General features: G+C 43.2%; 1 protein-coding gene across 1 annotated transcript in view; it reads left to right on the top strand.

Moving 5' to 3' along the window:
* The window catches only part of dcc (DCC netrin 1 receptor), a 241,892-nt gene that overhangs the window by 45,313 nt on the left and 170,421 nt on the right, over nucleotides 1–26,158 (top strand). Inside the window, exon 2 of the mRNA XM_065965456.1 lies at nucleotides 23,302–23,664. Coding sequence (XP_065821528.1) covers nucleotides 23,302–23,664 — 363 coding nt within the window. The remainder of the gene's footprint in view (nucleotides 1–23,301; nucleotides 23,665–26,158) is intronic.

Below are 26,158 nucleotides of genomic sequence, written 5' to 3'. Positions count from 1 at the left end.
TGAGGAATTATCTAAGCATTCCTCATTCATATTTACGCTTATACACACAAAAACTGTTGTCCTAATGAAAGATGTCCAGAGTGCCTCTAAGCTCACTTTCACGTATGAAATTTGGGGGTGGACTTGTAGCATTTATTTAGCATTTTTCAGGAGTCACTAGTTGGGTCTGTAGCTCTGGTCAGTGGCTCCTCCCATCCGGCCTGATGCTGCACTATGACCAGATAGTAAACAACAGGACAGTGGAAGACTGTCATCCCGTAGTGCGTTGCTGTTGGTCCGTATTTTGATCTTTAAAATGGAGATAAAGTTATATAGCGACTGTGTCAGGTTAACTTGGTGGAGCAATGTGTAGCACTGCAGGCATGTGAATGTAAACCTGCAAGGAGGACTGAAGGCTGGTGTTGTTAGCAATGCTAACCACGTTTGGCAAGCCTATTTGACATTGTTTACAGGCGGTCAAATTCAACCAACAATGCAATGCTTTTTGGTCAACCTCCCTTTTTAGGTCCAGAATGTGTTCTCAACCACAGCGACTCAAACTCTGGTGCATTTTGAAGCAAACCGAGACCCCAGTTTCTAAGAGGACCAGAGTTCCGTTCTTTAGTCCGCACCAGAGTTCGTTTCAAAGCATTCACAACACCCCAAACCAAAACAAACTATCTGACAAAGCTCACCAGAGTTTGTGTCAAACACACCAAAGGGCTTAGGTGTGAATGCACCCTTATGTGGCTTATTAGGCTGTTGCAATCTGCATCAAACAATGCAAAAGGGGCTTCATGCTGAGCTACAGCCAGCTTATTTTAGGGGCTCAGCTGGAAAATAATCCTTCATTGAGGTCTCCACTTCTTCACAACAAATGGAGTCATTAATAAAAGCCATGCATGTAATGCCACCAGCCAGCATCGATGTGCAACTTCAAGTTAAAACACACCACTCATGTGAACTGATATAGAACTTGAAAGGTAACCAATATTCAAAGCTTTGTTTTGAACTGACAATCAGATATAACAGAAATCACTCTAATTTGGATAAAGCACGAGAGATCCGGCCTTTTGAATGCATTTATTCATCCTCGTGAGCTGATGTGTCCGCACATTAAAGATGGGAGCTACAGTTAACATCAAAGATCTTACATCCTCATGTACCATCACTTGTTTTTTCCCCTTCATCTTCATCATCTCAAGTCAGTCGTTTTCCCTCAGCCAATCAGAGGTGTGTCGCTCCGTGCATCATTACTGTCTCCGTTGTCGTGGCGACACATCACATTGTTTCTCTATAAGTGTTCCTCTCAGCTCGTCGTCGAGACCTGCATGTCCGTGTTGCTGCGCTGTGTTCACCGTTGAACTGTTGACTCAGTGACTGCGAGCTCAGCACGAGCAGGTTGGTGGTGTTACCGTCCCATCTGTTTGGCCCCGGGGCCCCTCAGCCGTGCAGGTCACCTCTGCATTAATCTGCCTAATTAGCCTAATGAGCCTGTTTCTTGGTGGGCCGACAAACGAGTGCGACCTGAACAGGCAGGAAGCAGACGGCTGCACTTCGAGAGGAACACAAAACACAGATTTCCTGGCAGCTTCTGACCTACATACAGCTGGCACACACACACACACAATGCTTTACTTACTGAGCATGCACAGACACATGAAACAAATGTGGTGACACACTGACTTTTATGTCAACTGTACCCTGAAGTTAATTCAATCCATCACACACTCATATTCACACACATCATAGTTACTGTGTGTAAAAGTAAAAGTGGCCCAGAGTAGCACACACTCGCTTCTGGTGGTTAAAAAAAGTGAATTTTAAGCATTTTTTAGGCCTAGTTAACCTGAAAATGCCATCGTCCTGTCAGAGATCCCGGCTGGAGGCCATGTGGGGTTATAAATATAACCTGAATACTCCAGCAGACGCCCCCTAAAGTGACTCACTCCGAACACACGGGGCCTGGTTGAACCAATTTGCCGATTTGGCAAAACAATGCAAAGCTTTAAGAGAGAAAGAATGGCAGAGAATCCACAAATACATGTCGTGTTAATCCTCCCAGCAGGAGACGGTAGTTTGCATAATCCTGTTTAAATTGATCTTCAATAAAAAGATCAGAATAGAAAGAGAATAACTTACATCACTTACGTAGAAGCATTTGTAGAAACCTCGGGGAAAAAAACTAGACTATTAAAAACCTCCATGAAGAATGGAAAACACCTCAAACTGTAAAGTTCAAGTAACATCTGAAGTGTCAAACAATCTTCTGCTCATGTTTCTAGAACTTTTCATGAAAATATTTTATGAATCTGAAAATGAAAATTTTCTAAATCTGATGAAATTCACGTCCACAATATTTTGCATTTGGAACAAATTCCACACTATTTTCATTCTGTAAGACATTGCAATATGTGGAGCTATATGGATCGTTTGAAAACACTGATATATGACGCCACAGTTAGCTCATGAAGTTGTGATTTAATGATTGAACAAATTAATGAGAATTTAACAAATGTCGTTCTTTTTTTGCATCCCTGAAATTTTTGCCAATTACCTCAAATTTTCTGCAACTTTGATCAGTCAACAAGCACTGCACATCTGGTAATGTTGTATAAACTTCAGAGGGAACATCGCAAGACAGAGACAACTTGTGCTGTATAAAAGACAGAAGCCGTTTCCAGTGGTGATCCTTGAGTCTGTTGGGACGCTAGGCAAAAAAACTCACAGGGGCCCCTCTGAGGGTGACTCTGAATCTCAGTCACAGCGAGCAGAGCTGGAAACACTAAGCTGCCCTGCTAGCTTAGGTTAACTAGTGTCAAACGTCAAAGATCAAACATCAAGATGCAAGCAAAAAGTGTTTTTCAAGTGTCTCTCCTCACCATGGTTAAGGTGAGACTGGCAGCATTCAGTCGTTATCTGCTTCACTTACTCCTGTGTTTTTACCTCCTTCTCTTTTCACTCCCACACCGATAACTCCCATTCATTTTTTCTTCAAGTGGCTGCTGTCAGGCGGGGCCCCCCTTAAGGGAGGTTTCCTTCTGTCTTTGCAAACTTAACACATTCTTTGGGACTATGTCCTGATGGACAGATCCATTACCTGATTCCCAATGGCTGAACAAACACAGCTGATTGGTCGTCACAGACTCCCTCACTAATTCCCCGTCATTTAATTCACATTTTTCCCGGTTTAACAGAACACAGAGTCCTTGTTCCAGAGGTTGAGCGTCTCCATCATTATGGCCATCAGGGGTGTTATCAGCAGCAGTTACACTCGCACGTCTTCACTACATTATTATCACAGCGGCCTGCGGAGCCATTTAACATCCTGCAGACATCCAAAATCAGCTGTTTCACATCCTGGTTGACCTTGATTGCATGCACACGGCTCAACCACAGCTAGCTCGTTAGCTCAGCTAGCAGCTAGCAGCAATACTCAATCATGGAATCTATACTTATTTAACATTTGACATCTTGTCTTTTTGTGCGCAGTGTATTAAAGTGAATCCTGCAGATAGTTTGTCTCTTTCAATCAGATACTGCGTGCTGCACGATAAGACGGAGCAGATATATGGAGCGCAGTGTTAACTGGCTCCTTCAGGGCTGCTGAGCTCTTTTGTTACTGAACAGTGGATTTACTGTTCCCTCTTCTTCACTCTGTCATCATTTACAACCGCGTTAAGGCGCCACACTCGACTGCTTTGTCCTGATTGGCTGTAAACGTCTGGCTGCTCTCTAATACATCTTTATATATCATAAGAGGTTCTTTTCCAACATGTGCACAAAAAGATAGCTTGTTTTCTTTTTCATCCTCTTTACTACTATAAAAGCAAAAAACATAAATATTAGTATGATAATCCCACATTTGTGCTCGTCGTCAGGTGTGTCTTCAGGTAACACCTCGTCCTGTTTATCCGTCACAGTCTTTAAGAGCTGCTAATCACGGCAGTCTGGGACTCCGCTAATTCTTGGCAACTTCACAGATGATTTGTCACATCACAACACGTTTATTTTTCCGACACTGATTTGTAACGCTTCAAAAAAAGGCACAAACATATGATGTCACTGGATCACAACATGCCTCCATATGTCTCTCTGAAGAGGACAGAATTTAGTGTTTTGGAAATTTTACAAACGACAGAATTGTGCCAGGAGTTCTCCCTGAGAGTCAAAGATCCAAATCAGGAAAGAACCCCCTGAGTTGGTTTACATGTTGTCAGTCAAATCGCTCTGCCTGAAATCACTTTTTTCCACACTTTTAACAACTGGTGTCATAAAAATTACTCTTTCACGCTGAAGAAAAGTGTCTGCTCAAAACATCCGTTTGGCAATTTACATACAATACAGTTTTGGAGTGCTGTCCTTATTGTTTTTCCCGTTTGAATATTTATCAGGATTCAGCACCCAGTTGTTTTATGTTAGAAGGGAGTTGAGCGAGTTTATTCTACCATTATTACTGGGGTGGTCCAGCTCTGGCTCTGACTGATACAGGAGTGGCCTGAAGTCTGCAGAGCAGTTAACGTAAACACTAACTCCTGTAGGGGGCGATGTGCCTAGTTTGACTGTTGTGTTTACAAGCTGCAACAGATATTGCTCCTGACTCCACCTTTAAAAGGGTTTGGGTTGTTTTCATTGGCAATATTTCTGAAAAAAAAAACACTCTTGTGTCTGCTACCAAACATAGCCATAAAAAGATGCAGTTACATTCAATATTAGATGTCGTACAGAAATAAACACAAGTCGCTGTCAGTTGACATTTTACTGATACACTTATTAAAAAGGTTATGTTGACAGAAATGTAATTATGTTTCTGTTGATGCTCCTTTTTTTATTGTAGCAAATTAGTGGAGTATAAATTGAATTTCTAGGAGACAGAGTTTGTGTGTGTGTGTGTGTGTGTGTGTGTGTGTGTGTGTGTGTGTGTGTGTGTGTGTGTGTGCGCGCGCGCGCGTGTGCGTGTAAATGTGTGTGTTTTACTGCTGCTGAAACACACATGAATACACACATACACAAACACACTCCAGGGACATCATAAGGAGCGTGTGTGTGTGTGTGAGATTGTAAGATAGTGAGGTCCCTCACATTGCTGACAGCTATACTGCTCAGACTACCCATAATCCCCTGCAGGTCTGTGGCCAGCGTTGGCGTGTTGACCCCTGATCGTATGCTGAAGGGATGTGTATGCGAGTGTGTGCATTAATATTCATTGTGCTCGGGGGTGTGTGGAAGGAGAAGTACAGATGGACCAACGTAAACTGGTCTGAAGAAACCAAAGAGAGCTCTGATTGGTTGATTCAGACAATAAAGAATAGGTGTAGTGCTCTAATCTCCACACTTTAACTCGACCGTTGTGCTGCTTTCTTACTTTTTACTTCTTATTTCTGAGAAAGTCAAAAGGAGAGTAAAGAAATATGAGGATTTTTTTCTCAAATCAAAGTTGTGAGAAAAATAAAAATCTAAAATAGAACAGAACAGAAAGCCTTTATTGTCATGATATAATTGTACAAGGACATTTGAGAAGCTTCACCTTAAAGTGCACAAACATACTGTATCTGCTGCAATTCCTTTCTGCCACTTTTGCTGCTGGACGCCTGTGAAGTGTATCGCACAGTAGAAAAGAAGCCTGCCACAAGTGAAGAGTAGAAATGTATGTTGCACAGTCTGAAATAGTGTTGTAGTCAAGACCACACTAATCGAGACCAAGACATACCCGAGACCAGAGTGCTCCAAGACCAAGAGAAGACCAAGACCATAAATATCACAGAAAAATGATCATCTTGTGTTGTGTTTAGGGGGTGTGTAACTCACTTCGGGCAAACCAAACTAAAAATATATTGTTGTTTTAGAAAGAGGCATTTTCCTTCTAATCACAGTAATGACATGATAAAGAAGCCCATTAGTGGAGGTCTTGACCGGTCTTGATTTAAAATCCAGACACTGCCCAGTCCGAGACAGAGACAAGACCGAGTCAAAATGCTTGTGATTCCCGAAATGAGACAGAGACCTTCAAAAAGTGCTACAACACTAGTCTGAAATGTAAATATTTCAAAGGTAAGAAAAGATGTTCTGTGCAGTAGAAAAACATGATTTATAAGAGATAAAAATACATGTATGTTCAGGTAGAAGTGTTTAATTATAGAGGGAAAAGGAAAATGTCTTATATATTGCATTGTTAATTACTGCACAAGGAGAAGAGGGAGGGAGCGTCAGTGCATGTTTGAGTTCAGAGTAAAAAGGTGTAGAAAGAAATGAAACAAGAATTACAAAAGGATGGAAGAATAACATGTGATAAGAAGAAAAAAAGTGAAGCAGTGAAATAAAAAGAAGGAATATCGGAGGGTAAATGGAGACAGAATCAGAGAATAAAACATGCTAATGGTAAATGTGAAGCAGGAAGGAAAGAAGGAGGGAGGGTTTCTCCTCATCGTTCCCCACGGCAACGCCCCACCTCACTCTTTATGCCCTACTGAGTCTGATTGACAGCCACCAACCCCCCAACACACACACACACACACACACACGCGCACACACACACACACACACACACACACACACACACACACACACACACACACACACACACACACACACACACACACACACACACACACACACACACACACACACTGGTGACTAAACATGTACACTAAATATAAACAGTGTGGGCCTGTGGCTGTTTGCAGAGGCTCTTTGTTGATTATTCCTGTTTTTCGAGTCTAAATGTGAAACTCTGTGAATCATTTCAAACCTCGCTGTTTAGTGAAGCTCCAGCTCTTTTTTTTCTTCGCTCACTCGATGGTTACATTTCTGTGTCAGTCACATTTAAACGAGCAGGTGGAACGGATCTGGGTCTCATTCTACGTCTTCTAAAGTCTGCGTGTTTCTGGAAATAATTTCCACTCAGCCGGCAGCGCTCATGTTAATGAGAAGCTCCTGCTTACAGTCAAGTTCAGACCAGTCAACATTCACCATGTTCCCAGGATTCATTGCACAGCCCTCACAAATTAAACATGTATCGTTGACGTACTCTCCACCTTTTTATTTGGTTGCCAAAAAAAGTGCAGAAGCGCTGCAAACACTAAAGCGATCACTATTAGACAAAACAGGCTGCACATTTTGAAATGAGTTAAATTAAGAAAAAAGGAAACAACTTCCAAAACAACTTCAGCAGAAACAGAAATTGATTTCAAAACTAGCTGCAAATATAAGAACAATGCACAGTCAAAAACGAAAGATGCATGACAGTGGCAGCTGACTGAATATAATGTTTTTGTGCTCCACAAAACAAACTTAGTTCTGACTCTCACTCAGTACGTTTACATGCAGTCAGAGGAAGATTGATTGTGCTTGTCCGACTAAAACTGGACTCTAAAATTGCATTTTCACATTTTAGATTGACTAAACCTGTAAAAGTCAGACTAATACACCGACATAATGTGGTTGGGGTGATGGTTGATTTTTGCATGTATTAGATTCAGTCAGACCCAAACTGGCCAAGGGGATTCTGCACATGCTCCCCAGTTCCCGTTCAGGTTTTCCCCATGACGTTAAACAGCAGAAGTGATGTTGTGATCAGCCTTAGATATTATCCATAAACTGATGGATTACATGCTTCACATTTGAAGCAAAGGTAAAGTGTCGAGCATGAACAAAATGTGCAGAGCTGTAAAGTTGTCCACTTTTAATCATTTGACTCACAACCAGTTGGCCGCTTGATAACTTGTTTGCAAGTTCAACTGGGAGGAGGTCCGATAGTAACTAACTGAAAGGTGGTATGTCCCCACTTTCCGTCGCAGAGTCAGACATACTCCCGCCAATCAACCGATTTTCCATTTGTTTTGGGTCAGAAGAAAAGAAGAGATGTCTGTGGTGGATTTCTTCAGGCTGCAGCTTTGAATCAGGCTGTAATGGCTGCATCATCATCCTTGGAGAATAACGCACTCTAAGGTTTTTGTTTTTGTCACTGACAGCCTGAGGATGATATTTTAAGGACATTACACAAAGAATCCCTTCAGAGACATACCTTTTTGTTACACACTAATGTTCTCTTAAAATAGCTCTCTTTACAGTCAGCAGACTCCATTCAGAAAGAGCTTGCAGAAGAAGTACTGCTACCTCAATGGTTAAGGATTGCATTTGCAGCCATTTGCATCCTGAATCACAGCTTTACTGCAGGCAGTTTGACACTTTACATCGCTGTAGGAAATGTTCGTGAAAGACTGAGTGCCTGGTTTTCTTACAGTTGTTTGTAATTTACCTCAATAAAGCAGAAGCAGACTGCTGTGATCTTGAAGGCAAATCGCTAACAAGGTAAAGAACAATGTAGCTTATTTGCAGTTTTTGTTTACATGTTTTATACAATCTTAGTGCCAGAATGTCTTAAATCAGACCGGATTAGGCTCTCTGTTCTGAGTTTGTGTCATTAAATGTTTGATTCCTCGTTAGCATTGTCTGCTTTCCCTCCAGACACTACGTTACTTCTTCTCCCCCTCTTGAACGATTACCCCCTCCTTCACCCCGGGTCGACATGCTGTTGACCTTTGTGCTTCGATTGCACAGCTTTAATTTCCTTTTTTATCCCCGAATCACACCCTCACACACACACACACTAACCCACACACACACACTTTAGGCTTTGTTTGGGGGGGTCACCCTGTTGACCTGCAGCCGCCAGTTGCTCCCTGTTTGTTTCCTGCTTTAATAAACAACCACACACACACACACACGCAGGGCTATTGTGTGTGTGAGGAGGAGGAGGGTCTGAAGGCGATGACTGATGATGGTGAAGAAAGAGGCTCCCTCTGTCTGTTAACACCCATAAACTACCAATCTGTCAGGCTTACACCGTGTGTGTGTGTGTGTGTGTGTGTGTGTGTGTGTGTGTGTGTGTGTGTGTGTGTGTGTGTGAGACATGTTGGCTGTCCGCAGCCTCGTCTCGAGGGACGGCAGTTGGAAAGCCTGTGGCTTCTGTCTTGATTGGTCACGGGTGTCACACACACATGCACGCACAGAGACCGACACACACACAGAGGAGGGTTGTGTGTGCGCGTGTGTGTGTGTGTGTGTTGAAGGCGTTCTGAGGCTTCTCGCAGCAGCAGATGTGTCTGATCGTTGATGACTCCTCAGCGTCTGTCTGAAGCAACAAAAGGCCTCGTTTACAGTCAAATAAACAATCTGATAAATACGATAAAACGCTAAAAACACATCAGAGGATTGGGTTGAGTCACACACACACACTCAATCTGGAGACTGTTTGGTTAACACACACACACACGCACAGCGATATGACAGCAAAGTATGATGAAACAGTGTAGAAATGAGACAAAATGATAACAAAGTTGATTCATTTAAACGGTTACAACCAACTGAGACATGTAGCACCTCCATTGATAGAACAAGTTAGCTAATTCATGGGAGATGTGGTTTTTTAGAGATTGAGCCACCCTAAGTGGGATCATGATGCAATTAAGGTCCAAAATGAGCATCCAAATAGGAAGTAAAGTACCCTCATACTGCCCAAAGAGAAATGGTGACAGCTGAATCAAAGCTGTTTGAATGTGTGAATGTAGGAGGCTGTTCACGTTGACAAGTTGTGCTTTTAAACAAAGCTTGCTTCTGCTTAAAAGAGAGATTTATTCTCTCAGCATTCCTGTAAAAAGTAATGTATAAAAAAATCGACACACAGATCACGGCGGGATTTGGTCCCCAGACCCGTATAGTTTGAGTTACAAGCCTTAAATATAAAAACCAAACACCCACACAGTCTGACAGCGTTTGTCAAGATTTGACATAAACTGTGATAAGATGTCAGTCGATAGAAATCCTCATCTGTCTGCACAACCCCCCACCCTGTCAGACACACACACACACACACACACACACACACACACACACACACGCCATGACGCACACACACTCAGGCAGTATCAGAGGGGTCTCAGCGTTTAGACTTTGAGATCCAGAGGATGACAGCAGAGGCTTCCCCTGAGAGAGAGAGAGAGAGAGAGAGAGAGAGAGAGAGACTAAAAGATGGTGGAAGAAGAATTGATTCGAGGGAGACATAAAGAAAAGAAGAACGAGAATGTGGGGGGTCGAGGATGAGAGAGAGAGAGAGAGAGAGAGAGAGAGAGAGAGAGAGAGAGAGGGGCAGTGAGAGCGTTTCCATCGACTTCTTCTTTGCACACTTTTGCATCATTTTCAATCAAGCGTCAAGAAAAAGGGAAAACTTCCTGCAGGTGTTGCTTCTATAAAATATTCCTTCTGCTCTTATTTGTACAGTGTGTCAGATTCTTCAGAGATATTCTCAGACTCTGCTGCTCTCACATTCATGTTTATTTTGACCTTTAGATTTGAATCCCACCTTATACTTTACATTTTTTCATTCCAAATAAATGTGATGCTTCGTTTTCTCGTGATGATGAGTCATGTCTGATTGTTTTCTCAATGCTGGAGACAGTTATACAAAAGCAGTAGTAGTTATCGTTCTTGTTCTACAGTGTTATATCTGCTCAGGCCAGGGTAGCATGCTGAACTGAAGGCTTTTGAGACTGCAGTCAACCCTGGCTGCTGATTGGTTGAGGCCCACAGCCTGCTGTCAGTGCTGTCTTGATTGTTTTATTAGAAGCTGTGGAGCGTCAGTAGCACACTGGTCTTCGACTGTGCTTCACATTTACCATAGTGGTTAGTGAGCGTGCCCCAGGTGATGAGGCTACAGTCCTCCACACGGTCATCGGGGGTTTCAGGTCCGGCATGCGGCTTCTTTCTTGTGCCCAAAACACCTCTTAAAAAACTACGGAAATATTGTAAACCTGGACTGATTTTTTTTAATGAACCATTTGTTTTCAGCTCTGAAGTTTGTGTTTGCATTTTTTGGAAATATGACGCTGCCACACTAATACTCAAGATCTCAACTTATTCATTATCTCGAGTTGGCGACTCTTGTTTTCCCGTGGTAACAAGTTGATTCTCTAAAGCAACTTAAATTAATTTGTTATAAAGTAAAAACCCGCTTTGTTATCCTGAGATAAAGAGAAAGAACAGCACACCAACAGGCTGTGGCTCAGATGGTAGAGTCGATCGTCTCTCAACTGGAAGGTTGAGGTTCAATACCCAGCTCCTGCAGCCACATGTCCGATGTGTCCTTGTGCAAGACACTTAACCCCAAATTGTTCCTGCTGATTCTAGAGCGCTGAATGAACGTGTATGAATGGACACTTTACACAGCAGCCTCTACCATCAGTGTGTAAATGTGTAGGTGTGACCTGCTGTGTAAAAGCACTTTGAGAGTCAGAAGGCGCTTTTACAAGCTGAAGTCCATTTACCAACAGGACAAGAGTGTTTTTGTTTTACCAACCCTGAATGTTTTAATGTGTAACACAATGCATTAAGGATAATCTGGGTCTTTTGGGGTAAAGACACACTGACAGTCTTTATGCACAACTATTGAAACGTCCTTCTGTGTACGATCTTAAATCATTTAGTCGTGTGCTCTCCTGCATGAATCGTTCTGTAATCACCGAGTAAAGTTAACTGTCAGTGAAAAGTAAAAAAAAAAAAAAAGATAAAGATAAAGAAGCCAGCGGCTGCTTTTACTCTTCATGTGAACCCTGCAAAGTAAAACACAAAACACACACTCCATCCTGCTGACTGAGACGAAGCCCTTTTTTTTCTTTTCTACAACAAAGAGGAGATAAAGAAATCTTCAGCTCAGGCAGGTTTCTCTTTTCTTCCCAGCAGCGGTCGCCCACACAAAGAGCAGCGGTGAGATTTACTGACAGACGGTCAGACGTGAAAACCTGACGATCTGTGGAGTCTCAATTCAACACAGCTGTTAGTGAAGGACGCAAACCTGCACGCTGTTTATTTCTACAGGGGAGCTTTGTGCTGACCTCAGGCCTCACATCATTAAAAACACACACTGAACACACACACACACACACACACACACACACACACACACACACACACACACACACACGCATGTATACTACAGTGTTTGAAGTTGTTTTGTGGATCCAGGTGCCCGGTGGGTTGTAATCAAGACCTTGTCTGAACTTTTTTTTTTATCATAGAAACTGTTGTTGAAGCAAACATTGGGTTAGCTCGGGTCAGGGCCCAGAGGAACCTAAAGCTGCTGACTCCCTCCTTCAATGCAGAGTGGAGACGTGTCCTTGTCCCTTTTCCATCCTGAAGTTCACATCATCTGTGTTGTTTGTTTTTTTTTTGCTGACATTGAGATGTCGAGGGGGAAGCCCCCTGTGCATGTCTGCGCTGTTTAAACATTCAGCTGACCGAGTTTGTGGTGATGTTCTCAGCGTGACGTGCTTCATTTGCTTAACAGCACTGAGGTCTAATGTAAACGTTTGTCCTCTTAAAGATCAACCAGAGATGCAATCGCTATGACGACTGTCCCCAGAAATCGACATCATTTCAATTCTAGAGAAGGAGAGTGACGGAGAGACGGAGAAAGATGGATGGATTTACATAAATCATTCATGCAAGAGAGCCAGAAACAAGCACTCATTTACATTTCACTGCTGCATGAGTCGTTTGTGTGTGTGTGTGTGTGTGTGTGTGTGTGTGTGTGTGTGTGTGTGTGTGTGTGTGTGTGTGTGTGTGTGTGTGTGTGTGTGTGTGTGTGTGTGTGTGTGTGTGTGTGTGTGTGTGTGTGTGTGTGTGTGTGTGTGTGTGTGTGTGTGTGTGTGTGTGTGTGTGTGTGTGTGTCATTCTGCATGCATGTGTGTGTAGTTGTGTGTAAACGAGGTCAAATCTCAACATTTTGCATTTATCCTCATTATATCCAAAGAGGTCAATGCATGCAAACAGTGAACTAGATTCGATCAATATGCAAACAAACATTTACAGCACTTACACATAATGTAAATTCAGTCACACACACACACACACACACACACACACACACACACACACACACAGTACTGGTTAGAAGGAGACTTCCTGGTCGATGTTATTGATCTTAGCTGGCCTTGTGATGCTGAAGGCCGACGCTTTGAGGTAATCAGGGTTATAGCTGCACACTGGTCACACTGGGAGATGTGGGACGAGGAGAGCAAAGAAGCAAGGAAGAAGTGATTAGAGCAAGGGATGAAGGAGGGAAGGAGATGAGGGAAGGAAAGCTTGGGAGGAAGACAGAACAGAAATGTGAAGTCTCTGATAAATCACTTTGTCCTTTGGACCAAAATGTCGGACAGACACACAGTGTGGCCGAGATTTTTATCCTCGTGTTCTGCTGCAGAGAATGAAAAAATATATATAATGCTTCCTAGATTGCTTTTGTGTTCTCTTGTGTTATTTGTGTTACACAACGATAACAGTTTGTTCGATCCCAACTAACCTGAAGCTAAGGCTTAAAACCTCAGCATGGCGACTACATCGATGAGACTCCAAATCCCCCCGCTGTAACAGATGTGTGACATCACTCACGTCCATTCATATTTACAGTCTATGGGAGTTCACTGTCGTCCTCTGCATCATTGGTTAGTTAGATTGTCTTACTGTATGACCTTACTGTCCTAGTTGGTAAGATAAGATCCAACGCAGTTATCCAACACACAAACAAACCAACAGATACAGGAAGGGGAAGAACAGCCAATCCTGTTTGGAGCAGGTTAAAATGGCGGTTTTTGTGATTGGAATCTGGCGGCTCTGAAGAAAGTTCCTTTAAACAGAGAAACCCAGTCTTGACTGAAAGGTCTGTCTCTGGAGGGATCCTTTCTGTAATGGTGTCGAACACTTAGATTAACAATCTGAGCCTGTCCGAGACAAAAACAAGAATATACTTTGACTGCATTTTCCCCCCCTCTTGGTTAAAATGCAACCATAAAAGCCCGTTAGCAAAAACCTGAAACAATCTACTGCAGGAATTCCATCAATCTTTGACCTTTTAAGAATGTGGACCACACATTTTCAGGGCTACATATTTTATTCATGTCACTCTCCAAAGAGAACATCTTCACGTCTTAATTGATAACTCCAAACATTTTAGTTTCCTCGTGCTCAGCCTTCTAGTTTGAACTCTTTGCCTTCAATTATGCCCGTGTCTTTATCTCTATATTCTTTTAGAATCTTTTAGCTAGCTTCAGGCGATGTGGTCGCACCATCCAGCCTCTGGGCGTTGTAGTCACTCTGCGCTGACCTTTACCTCCTCACTCAGGATGTTTGTGGCAGTGTTCATATGGAAGCAGATTGGTGGAGCGTCAGTGGGAGCTGCACTCCGACGACCTTCCACCTCTGGAAATAGTCTCCAGATGGAAGACATTTTCTCGCCGACATTGAACCAATTTGTGTTTCTTCCTGCACAAAGTTTGCTCAACCAAACATCTGCTGCAGGACCTCGAATGTGGAGGAAAACCTTCCAAAAGAAGCAAACTGGTGGTTTCAGTTAATACATGACGTATCAACATTTGAGGGAACTGGTGATGGTTTTCCTGGCCAGTGTATTCATACGCACAGTACACACTATGTACATTAGTAAACAAAAACCATGAAAGTGAAGATGATGGGGAAAAAAAGATAAAAGCCAACTGACGACTGAGGGAGAAAGAGGGAATTAGTGGCTTTAGAATAAAAAGCCCAGAACATCATCTCTCCTCCTCGCTCCCTCTCTGATTTCTCTTTTCATCCTGATCTCTGCTTTCATCCTGCGGCGTTTAGCCGCCGCTGTGTTGTTTTATTCCTCCTCTCTCAGGGTTTTCTGTAAGTGAATCTGTGATCAAAGACCGATAGAATTGCTCTGACGCCGTTTTCACTTTACACCGCCGATTTCATCCCTGATATTATCCCGCTGTGAGCTCACCAAATCTGCCTCTGAATTCTGTTACTCTGCCTGTGATCACATTCCCTCCGCCTAATCGGCCAGCTTGTATTTATTATGGATGATTATTGGCCTTGTCTCACACACACACACACACACACACACACACACACACACACACACACACACACACACGAGTAGAAGATGGTAGCCGTACACAGATATTTTCAAATGACTTACAGTGCACTGGAGGAACACAAGAAGACACACTGTTAAAGTCAAACCTTCAATTACAACCTGGCTCAGACTAGCTGGTGAAATGGTTAGCTTTTGGCTAAGTGGTTCAGACATAAGCAGCTTAATGTGCTGTTCATGTTACATCTTTGAATAATTCTGTAAAACTACTTAAAGGGGAGTCAGGCACCGTTCCAAAAGATCTTATTTTTAACTTGTAAATAAGGTGTTATAAATCAGTTACACAATTGTTCTCTTCTTGCTTGACTTTAGGCGAGCATGTAGCCGTTGTGACATCACCAACTGGTCGACAGTGGGACTGTCATTTACAAAATGAACACCATGCTCCACTGAAGAAGACTCAAAACTGGAGCTTGAGGCAATAAACTCATTTTAAAAAAATAACCAGAGGGTTGCGGGTTAAAGTACTGATACAGACCAAAGTATGGAAGTTGGTCGGCTTGCTGGAGAGGTGCTAGTTCACTTCCCACGTTCTGCCAATGTACCCATGAGCAAGGCACCAGACATCCAATAGCTAAGGGGCGCCCTCTCAAACTCTCTCTGGGTTCATGCATGTCCAAAGATTCTGTTTGTGCACATGTGTATTTTCAGCCAATGGGTGTGAGCAGCATCCATCACCGTGTAATGGATCAGATGGGGCTTCTTATTGAGCTGTAACTGTAAAGGCTGTTAGCAGAGGCTCAAGCTAGCCCATCATAGCGAAGAGCAACACCCTAACTGGAGTTTTAGGCGATCCAATTTAGCTTTATTTTTTATCTTCTACTGGCATGTTTCTGACTCCAGCTGCATGGCGTCTGTTGTTGGAAGCGTTTGCTTGCTGGAATGATCCAATTTGGCATTTTTTCTAACTTGCTAACAACTAGTTTAGCATTAATGGTGTCCACACTTCCCAAACCATACAACACATGCTGTGGTCAGCTGCTAACTGTTCCCTTTTAGTTTTTGCTTTTCTTGCTTTGGTAAGTCCCAACAATGACATCATCATACATTTTTGATTTTAAGATTTTTCCTCCTTAATTTTCCACATTTTCTCGTCTTCTTCTGCTGATTCTTCTATGCCTCCATGTTCCAAAAGGAAACACAGATACACTTATGTTACACAACAAAGGGGGTGACCCCGTTTGTCTGGGCAACTTTTGTACAAATCACCATGAATCCACCAACATATAAAAAACGTATCTGACTGTAAATATTTAAAGAGACAGACTCAATGTGGACCTGCGGTATCACTGCACAGTGTGTGTGTGTGTGTGTGTGTGTGTGTGCGTGTGTGTGTGTGTGTGTGTGTCTGATGTTGTGTAGTGTGTGTTTTCCAGTGACAAGTATATGACAGCTATTCCCATTTCACTTGAACACAAAGCTAAATTCAGGAATTCCTGCGCCTGTGTGTGTGTGTGTGTGTGGTGTGTGTGTGTGTGTGTGTGTGTGTGTGTGTGTGGTGTGTGTGTGTGTGTGTGTGTGTGTGTGTGTGTGTGTGTGTGTGTGTGTGTGCTATGACAGCTACTCTCTCCTCGCCTCTTTGACAGTAAGCTACCTTGTTAAAGTCGTTCAATTTTGTGTGTATGTGTGAATAATTGGCCTGCTGTTGACCGTTGGCTAATTATGTCTGACAGCAGTAAAGGTCTTGGTTACAAACGTTCAGACGGAGAGCTTATTGGGGTTTTAACCTGCAAACACACACACATACACACACACACACACAGACACAGACACATACACACACACACATGTTCACGCGCGAGGCTGCTGTGAATATGATGATTTTTGTCTCTGGGGAGGGTGTGTCACTGATGTCTCCTGACGCTTTCTGACAAGGACCGAATGGAAGACACACATGGGTCTAAATCTTGGCGAGCGTGTGTGTGTGTAACTAATCCGTGTCTTTCCTTTATTTCAGTTTTGATCTTTTTCTCCTCTCTTTATTTTATTTATTTATTTTCTGTCACACCTTTTTATCAAAATCTTTAATATTGTTGCAAAGATCTCAAACATCTGCTGTTGTTAATTTAAATTACACAGTCAAAATAAACAGGCTGGAATTGATGCTGCTGACACACAAACACACACACACACACACACACACACACACACACACACACAGTCGAGTAATTAGCAGCAGATACAGCAGGCTGAATGAGACTCAGCTAATTAAGACCAATTGGTGCTAATATCAGTGTCTGAGTGTGTTTCTCTGAACAGTGTGCTGTTACATAATTAAATACAGCATGAACTACTTTTCTTCGATTTGTTTGTTTTCATGTTTGTGTCATGTGACATCTTATAAGCAAATCACAGACAGGAAACAATATTTCTGTTTCTCCTTTCCTTCTCCCTAAAATGATGCAGCCTTTGAGCCAGAGACAGATTTCAGGATTTCAAGTTTAACATCAATAATAAGCATGTTTGTTTATTTCATGGAGAATGATAACAAAAGACTGCAGAGACTGAAAAAGTGTTTTTAGAAAAGATGTTACAGATTTTAACTACTCGCATGAATCATTGTGTGTGTGTGTGTGTGTGTGTGTGTGCGTGTGTGTTTGTGTGTGTGTGTGTGTGTGTGTGTGTGTGTGTGTGTGTGTGTGTGTGTGTGTGTTTTAGAGCTCAGCTGTGACATTGTCAAAGGGATTATGGGAGTTATAGTTCAATGGGACACAAAGGGTGGATGACAGGTGAGACTTGTTAATAAAGGATTAATGCTAAAAGCACACACATGCGCACACACACACACACACACACACACACACACACACACACAAACACAGACAGGGGTGTTGTCCAGCTGGTGTCAGAGCTCTCTGCAGATGGGACTTTTACACACTCTGTGTTCTGTGTGTGTGTGTGTGTGTGTGTGTGTGTGTGTGTGTGTGTGTGTGTGTGTGTGTGTGTGTGTGTGTGTGTGTGTGTGTGTGTGTGTGTGTGTGTGTGTGTGTGTGTGTGTGTGTGTGTGTGTGTATGTATAATTGGCTTATTGCTGGCCGGTTGGTAAATGTGTCCGGCTGCAGGATGTGTTTTTTTTGGTTTTCATGCTGAGTCAGAGCGGACTGGACACACCATCAGGAGCAGGAACAAGTGTTTCCTGTCAGGTGGACACTGATTCAACTCCATGGTCTCCTCTCAGTGTGTACATACGGTCTTTGTTGTTTTTGTGTAGCTGCAGAGCAGGTAGAAACTTCAAACGTGCACGTTCTGAGTGTTTATCAGTAGTGTCGTAGTTAAAAAGAGACGAGACTGAGACAAGTTTTGAGCCCAAGACCGATTGGTGAGTACTATAACACTAGTAATCAGGCTGGACTGAGCTGAAATGGGTGAAAAAATATGAGGGGACGCTCTGGAAAGACAACTCTCTATCTCAGATAAACTGTAAGGGATGATATCAGCAGACAGGAGTGAATAACACACACGATGAATCTAAAAGCCGGCCTTAAAGCTGTCCAGCTCATTGACTTCCAACAGTGCCAGAGCTCTAATTCACCTAAAATAATACACCATCATCTCTCACTTCTTTTTACATTATAGCTGTTAACTCCACTCCATCCATCATCTCCCTCTTGACATTTAGATTAATGTTGGACACAGTTCATCTGCATGTTTCGTTGGGAGCAGAGATCTGTGTTTCTATCGCTGAGCAGTCGCCTCCTCTGACGGCTGAAGGTCGCCCGTGTGAGTGTGGAAGTCTTTTAGGCTCAGAGCACTCGTCTGAGAGTGGTTATGTCACAGGCCTCGGAGAAAGTAATGCACCACTTTGGTCCGACCTCCACTGTCTGGATGGGAAAGTGCTGGGGAGTAACAAACCCGGGCTGGCATCACATGTTCGTTGAAATCATTCAATGAATGATGGGCTTTGGCTCAGTTGGTAGAGTTGTTTGTCTCTCAACCTGAAGGCTAGGGGTTCGATCGCGAGCTCCTGCAGCCACATGTCCGATTTGTCCTTGAGCAAGACACTGAACCCTAATTACCCCAATAACCGCCACCAGCCTCTCCCATTCACTCGAGCTGAATTCTCCGGAGAATATCCTGCTGCATTCTCACATCAGCTCACTCTGACTTGCTGCAGAAATGGTCTCTGGCAGGAGAAAACAGGTGAAGTCTGAGTGAAAAATGTGCCTGTTTTGTGAGTTTTTCTGGAGTTTTCTGCCAGTGTGAAAGCCCTAATGAAGTGTGATGTGTGTGTGTATGTTGATGCATATTGCAGCGATCATCCGAAACCAAAAGTGCAGGATAGCATCGACAGAAAGCATATGATCTTTTTTTTTTTCAAAGGTCTGCAAAAAGAGTAAGGCTAAAGAATCTCATTGATTTGTGTTCATCAGGGAATAGCTGTTAACTTCAGTAGTACTTTAGAGAGTCTTTCTTGCATTAACTTTTTAATATTTTCCGCACACTCTCCCCTCACATCCTCCGCCCCCCAAGATTTCAGCTCTCGGAAATCAAACATATTTATTCAGAGGAACACTGTACAGTACATGCTTCTTCTTCATCTGCTTGTTTCTTCTCGAATCACTCAGGAAGATGTTTGATCCTTCAGGCTTTAACACTGAAGTTTCAGTGGTTTATTTTATGTTATTTCTGGAGTATTTTTCTTTGTGACAGATTGAAGGTTTCATATTTTTTGGATGACATTTCACTTTTTTTTTTTACCGCTCTTGTAACTTCTGGTCCTTCCTGTGTCGCCTTTTAGTTAAGATGATTCTGTGCTGGCAGCAGGCAAAGTTTAACACACACACACACACACACACACACACACACACACACACGCACAAACTTTTTGGATGCTGTCCAGAGACTTAATGCAGTCTGCTTCTCAGACAGTAACCTGTGGTGACAGCCACTGTGAGCATGTGTGTGTGTGTGTGTGTGTGTGTGTGTGTGTGTGTGTGTGTGTGTGTGTGTGTGTGTGTGTGTGTGTGTGTGTGTGTGTGTGTGTGTGTGTGTGTGTGTGTGTGTGTGTGTGTGTGTGTGTGTGTGTGTGTGTGTCAGGATGGTCTTGGCTGTCGTCCACCTCACTGTCACCAACTCTCATCTTATCAGTGAAAGTCCTGGATGGCTCTATACCCTCCACCTCTCTCTCCACCTCTGCTGTTAAAAATGGCTCTTTGAGTTTCTCAACCTGTGGCGTTCTCCTGTGTGAGGTCACAGACTGTCTGATGAGTAGGGTCACTGTACTGAAGGAATATGCACTCTGGACCAGAGTAACATTGGAGCCTAATACATTATACTTAGGACCTGCTGACTTCACAATAATTTTAACGGCATGTATTTAAGTGACTTGGCAGGACTTCTGGGGCGGCAGTATCTGAGTCGTTAGGGACTTGGTTTGGGAACAAGAAGGTCACCGGTTTTTGAAATTGGTCTGGTAGCTGAAGAGGTGCAAGTTCACTTCCTGAGTACCAATAGCTTGTTTCTTTTTTACAAGCTAAGGAAGATTTGCAGTTTACTGTGAGTCGTTTAAGTCATGGCCCACCAACATTTCCTTTGTTTTCTGCTCAGTCTCTGAACTTCTGCTTAAAGTTGAAGTATTGCTTTATTGAATTTTAATCCCCTGCGGTGCTGTTTCCTGAAAAGAGCTTTGCACTAGCTTAAATACCTAAGTACCTCAGTAGATATTTTTGTTGAAGTCAGTGCAAAGTAAAATAAGAAGTAGGTTTCTAAACACACTGGTATGTTTATTCTGCTGTAAAACTGAATGGGTGTCTATATGTCCTCTGGTTTTCTGCAGCCAGCCTTTAGTGGACACTCGATGAACTGCAGGATTTAGCATGTATGCATGGGCTTTATTTTTCAACACTGGAGGTTGCTGCTTGGTTTGTTCCATTTGAACTGTGTGAGCCTTTCACCAAGATTTGTTACCAAATCGTTCTTTTTTTCTGTTACATCATAGAAGTTATTTGTAGCCAATAAGCAGTTAAAAAAATGAAGAAGAAATTACTAATAAGCGTTAAAAAGAGAGGAGAGGAGAGTAGAGATGGAGAAGAGCAGACAGAGGAGAGATAGCATCAAACTGCAGGACAACGAGGACAAGGACACACTGATGAAGTGACTGTGTGTGTGTGTGTGTGTGTGTGTGTGTGTGTGTGTGTGTGTGTGTGTGTGTGTGTGTGTGTGTGTGTGTGTGTGTGTGTGTGTGTGTGTGTGTGTGTGTGTGTGTGTGTGTGTGTGTGTGTGTGTGTGTGTGTGTGACTGGTCAGAGTGAGTACAGATAGAGCTGTCAAGATAGTGATTTACTGAGAGAGAGAGAGAGGGAGGACTGCTGAAGGGGAATCAATAAGAAGGAAACCGTGAAGGAAAAGAAAGAGGGAAAGAAGAAATGAGAGGAAGGAAGGAGGGAGGAAGGAGGGAGGGAGGGAGGGAAGGAGGGAGGGAGGGAGGGGGATAAAGGTGGAAAAGAGTATACAAGGACATGATGGTATGGAGGGGGGCTAAAGAAAGATGGCAGAAAAGGTTGCTGCAGGCAGAAAAAACAAGAGGGGTTTTATCAACAAGTGAGAAAAGCAACAAAGCAATGCAAAAATCCAGCCATGAGGGACAAATGACTTTAATGTTCACCATTTGTTTTCTCGTCCCAGTTGGAAACAACCTGAGAGCGTTTTGTTTTTGTACCTGATGTTAATTTAAAGAGAGATTTCCTGCAGGGGGAACCTGAAGCTGCGCGGCTTTTGAAAAGGGAAGTCAGCAAAAATCAAAAGCAAAAGAGGGGAAAAGAGAACATCTGCTGTGCTTCAAAGTCGACTTTGTGAGGTAATGACGTGACTTCAGGTTGTTCTCAAACCTCTGTTAAGTCTATCCAGGAAACACGCGGGCGCTGAGCGGCGGCTTGGACTGAACAAACTGCCTCTCTGATCACGATGAAAGACTTTAGAACTGCGTCGACTTCAAAGATGAAAGCAGAGACACAGCACCGCTCACCGCTGTATGGGCCTTTGGAAAGATTAGACCGAAATACACATAAACACATGAAACAAAAACTACATGTTGATGCGGCTTTGATGGAGATGATGAGATAAAGTTGCAGAGCGGAGCGTTAAAGTTCAGACTCAGGCTTCTGCCCTAAAGAGACTCATCTGACAAATTCATGTGAGAAAAAAGGACAAATGGATCCACCAACAAAGGAATTAAGGCATAAACTGATTGATGAATTTGAGTCCACCTAGCTTCTTTTTTCCCGGCAGATGAGCGCTGGCTGTGCGCTCGGGAGTGTTTGCATGAAGCGATTGTTCGCTGAGAAGAAAAGCGCTGCACGTCTGTCCTGTCTCTATGACAACGGTGTGTTGACAATGGCCGCTGTATGACCGACACGGCTCTGTTACTTTTTACTCCATGTTTTATATTTGAGATTGTTTTTTATCCCATTAGACACAGAGCAAACAGGATGTGGGTATAAGACACGATCCGTAGGAGGCTAAAATGCGTTGAGTATCATACATTTGGAAAAGAGCGCCTGTGACGTCATGAACGCCTTTCTGAAAAGTTCAAAGATTTTCAACTTGAGCGCTCGGAGGTGCCGCACAAAAACGGCAGAGTGTTTGTTAAAAAGAAGTTGGGCGCTGTGTTTTTCATCCAGGCGGTCGCTTTCTGCTGCGAATGCTGTCTACTTTTTGAAAACAACTGAAAAAAGACGCTGGCGCTCAGAGAAAAACGCTAGGTGGACTCTGGGCCTTAGAATGAGAGTGCAGATAAAACAGGAGTTTATTGGAATGATGTCTGGGCTCAACTTTAGAAATATGGTGATGTTCTGGGGCATCAGATCCTATAGCGGTTATGTTGCAGGCCCCGTGTAGCCTACAGAGCCTATGGTTCTCGTCGCAGCAGCCCAAGGGTTTGAATCCTGCAGGTTTGCCATCTCTGTTGCAGCAGCTCATTGCTCCTGGTTTTTTATCATGGCTTGAGTGTCTTTGCAATATCGCTGTGTTGTTGTCTATCTAATCTATAGAACTACAACAAAGCTTCCTATTGTTGAAAGTTTTGGTTCCTCATCGTCTGAGCCCATCTGCTACAGTTTTGCAGCAATAAACATTTTGCTAGCAAAACACTCTTTTATGTTGAAGGTCCGACAGCCGTTGCATATTTCTGTTAACTGACCTTGGAGCCCTGCACATGCGAGCTGTGAGAGCATGTTGAAGTACGGCTTATAGAAACGAGTGGACGCTCAGATGTTTCACTGTTATAAATGATGTGTGTGTTTTATGTGTGTGTCTGGTTGTCATTTTTTGGTTATTTATGTGATGGAGAGCGTCTGGATTTGTGATCTAATGTTCCCGTCCCCTCCGTCTAACGCTTCTTTACCTCTCCTCCTACAGCCTCAGACCCCTCGCCCCCCTCGTCCTCCGCCTCCTTGTCAGGCCTCGGCGGATTCGTTGACTTCACGTTCACCCAAGAGCCTCAGGACACGGTGACGGTGCGAGGCGGCGTGCTGCAGCTCGACTGCCAGGCGCAGTCTGACACGGTGGTGGAAACGCCGAGCATCACGTGGCGAAAGGACGGCGTGCTGCTGAGCACGGTGGTGGACGAGAGAAGAAGGCAGTTAGCTAACGGCTCACTGCTCGTGCAGAATGTTGTGCACTCTCGACACCACCGGCCTGACGAGGGGGAATACCAGTGCCTCGCTACACTGGACGGAGTGGGGAGCATCGTTAGCCGGACCGCTAAAGTGACTGTGGCCGGTAAGAGACTGCTCTGTTGTAAAAATAAAGCTTTATGAATTACAAGATGTTAGCATGACTATCAGACTACAGGATGTGAAACTTAATGAATGACTGAATAGTTTAAGGTCAAACCTTCACTGGTTTTCATCCTTGAAACTCTAATGATCCTTAAAAGTCGATAAGTAGGGGATTCTTCAGGAGAAAATCCCGATATCCACCAGCTAGCAGCAATGCTAACACTTTCAGGTCACTTCCGTCATTTGGTACAATCCCTTTCTGGCTCAGATTTATTTTTTGGCTTTTTGTGCCTTTAATGGAGAGATAGGACAGTGAATAGAGTTGGAAATCGGGTAGAGAGAGAGAGTGGGGAAGGAGCCACAAGCGGGATTCGAACCTGGTCCGTCCACTTGGAAGACCAGCCTCCATACATGGGGCGCGCGCACTAACCACTGCACCACCAGCAACGCCCCTTTCTGGTTTTCAGCTTAAAAAGAAAATCTTCTGGGGCGCGCTGGTGGCGCAATGGTTAGAGCGCGCGTCCCATGTGTTGAGACTCTCGTCTCGAGTGGTAGGCCCGGGTTCGCTTCCACCCCTGGCCCCTTTCCGCATGTCATTCCCCACTCTCTCTCTCTCTACCCAATTTCCAACTCTATTCACTGTCCTCAATAAATCTTTAAAAAAAAAAAAAAAAATCTTCTTCCAGTCAGGATTCCTTTTTTCCTGTCGCTGAGCGGGAGCTTTACTTAAACATGTTGGTTTGCTATGAATAGTCGATTTTCATGAATTCATAGTTACTTTTTAAGTTCTCTCTTTTTTTCAAAATAAAAGCAGACATATGTGAGGGGGCTTAGCCGGGGCTAGACAGATTTGTGATGGGGCTATAGCGCCCCCTAGCCCCGATGTGGCGTCGTGCTTGACTTCCACTTGGCTGAAAAAATGAAAAAACATGATTTGTTTGAGAAATCGTCTTCAATCAAGGCTCACTTTTTGACTTTTTCCAAACATGATCTCTTTGAGCAGCGAGGCAATGCACATTTATTTCTACAGTGAGAGAGGAGGGAAGGATAGAAGAAGAGTAATGTTAGCTTTATTCACATTAATGTATCCATCAAACCTTGACCCGTCCTTCACACTTACAGTTGACATGCTCATGCACCCACGCTTTTTTATTCCTCCGCTCCCTCCATTTATTTTACTGTTCGTATTATTTAATAGAACCAAAGTAATTCACCTGTAATGTAATTTGGTAAGTGGAGTGTGGCTTAAGATCAATACTGTTTATGGAAGACATTAATAGGAAGAGAGGAGCACAGGCTTAAGTGCAGCACTATCGACAGTAATGTGCTCCGTCTACACTCTGGGACAAAGCATCTGCCCACACGTCAGAGACTATTTATATTTAGCACCTCTCTTGTGCCAACAACATCATGCATTTCTCTTTTGGTCATTTCCATAAACTCATATGGCTAGATATGAACATCAAGAATCTCTCTTTTCTGCAAGGCTTGTTCCCATTTTTAGATGCAGCATAACGTAAACTAAAGAATTGTTTCCTAAAATAAGTTCAGGAAGTGACAGCACACAGGTCATGTCAGCCTTTAATACTGCTAAAAATAGCCTTCACTACTCTTGATATGCTAGAAGTGTCTTTAGCCCATCATATCCATCAGGAGATTAAAAATAAAATGGGACCTTCCGTAGATCTGCAGAGCAGCCATCAGCTGAATGAAGCTCTCCACCACCTCTTTTCTCATTACGAGTTCTTTTCCACTCAAATGGTGCTCGTGTCTGAACACTCCTGTCCTTTTGCAAACTGAACTCTTGACTTCTTGAGCGAGCTGCAACGCCACCAAAGCACAAGTTTAAATTCTAGTTTGACTAAAATTCTATCTGAGGTGTGAGTGTACTAGGTAAAAGTTTCACCAGATTTAATTTTCCAACATTGTCATAAATTAAAGCATAAATCTAAAGAACATGAGATGGTACATTGTCTTTAAAGGTCCCATATTTTGCTAAATCCACTTCACCATGTTTCTCTAACTCTTAATGAGTCCCTAGTCTGTCTACAAACCCCCCAATGATGAGAAGTCCATCCTCTCAGTCTGAAAAAAAAGCCTGCTCCACTTTTCAGAAAATGTGTGCTCAAACAGGCTGTTTGGAGATGTTCCCTTCATGACATCACAAAGGGCAGTTGCCCCTCCCCCAGGTGGGTGACACTCCCACAGCTAGGTGTTTGTTCTGCCCTCTGAGTCTGCCTTCTCACTGTAAACAATAGAACATGGAGAGAGAAAGCCTGAGGCATCCACACCCTTCCAGAGAGTGGGCGTGGTCAGACACAGCTCATTTACATATTTAAAGGTACAGACACAGAAACAGCCTGTTCTGAGCAGGGCTGAAATTATTATTCTGAGTCGGAAAACAAAAGACAACAGTTTTGAAAAGTGAGTGTTTTTCTGTTCAAATCGTCAAACCTGATCAATATTTATCCCGACTCTTGTTGACTGTATTTAGA

This window comes from Labrus bergylta, chromosome 17 (genome assembly GCF_963930695.1).
Source record: "Labrus bergylta chromosome 17, fLabBer1.1, whole genome shotgun sequence".
Classification (NCBI taxonomy): Eukaryota; Metazoa; Chordata; class Actinopteri; order Labriformes; family Labridae; genus Labrus; species Labrus bergylta.
Note: the sequence above shows the minus strand (reverse complement) of the source record. Positions and strands in the feature narration are given on the sequence as shown.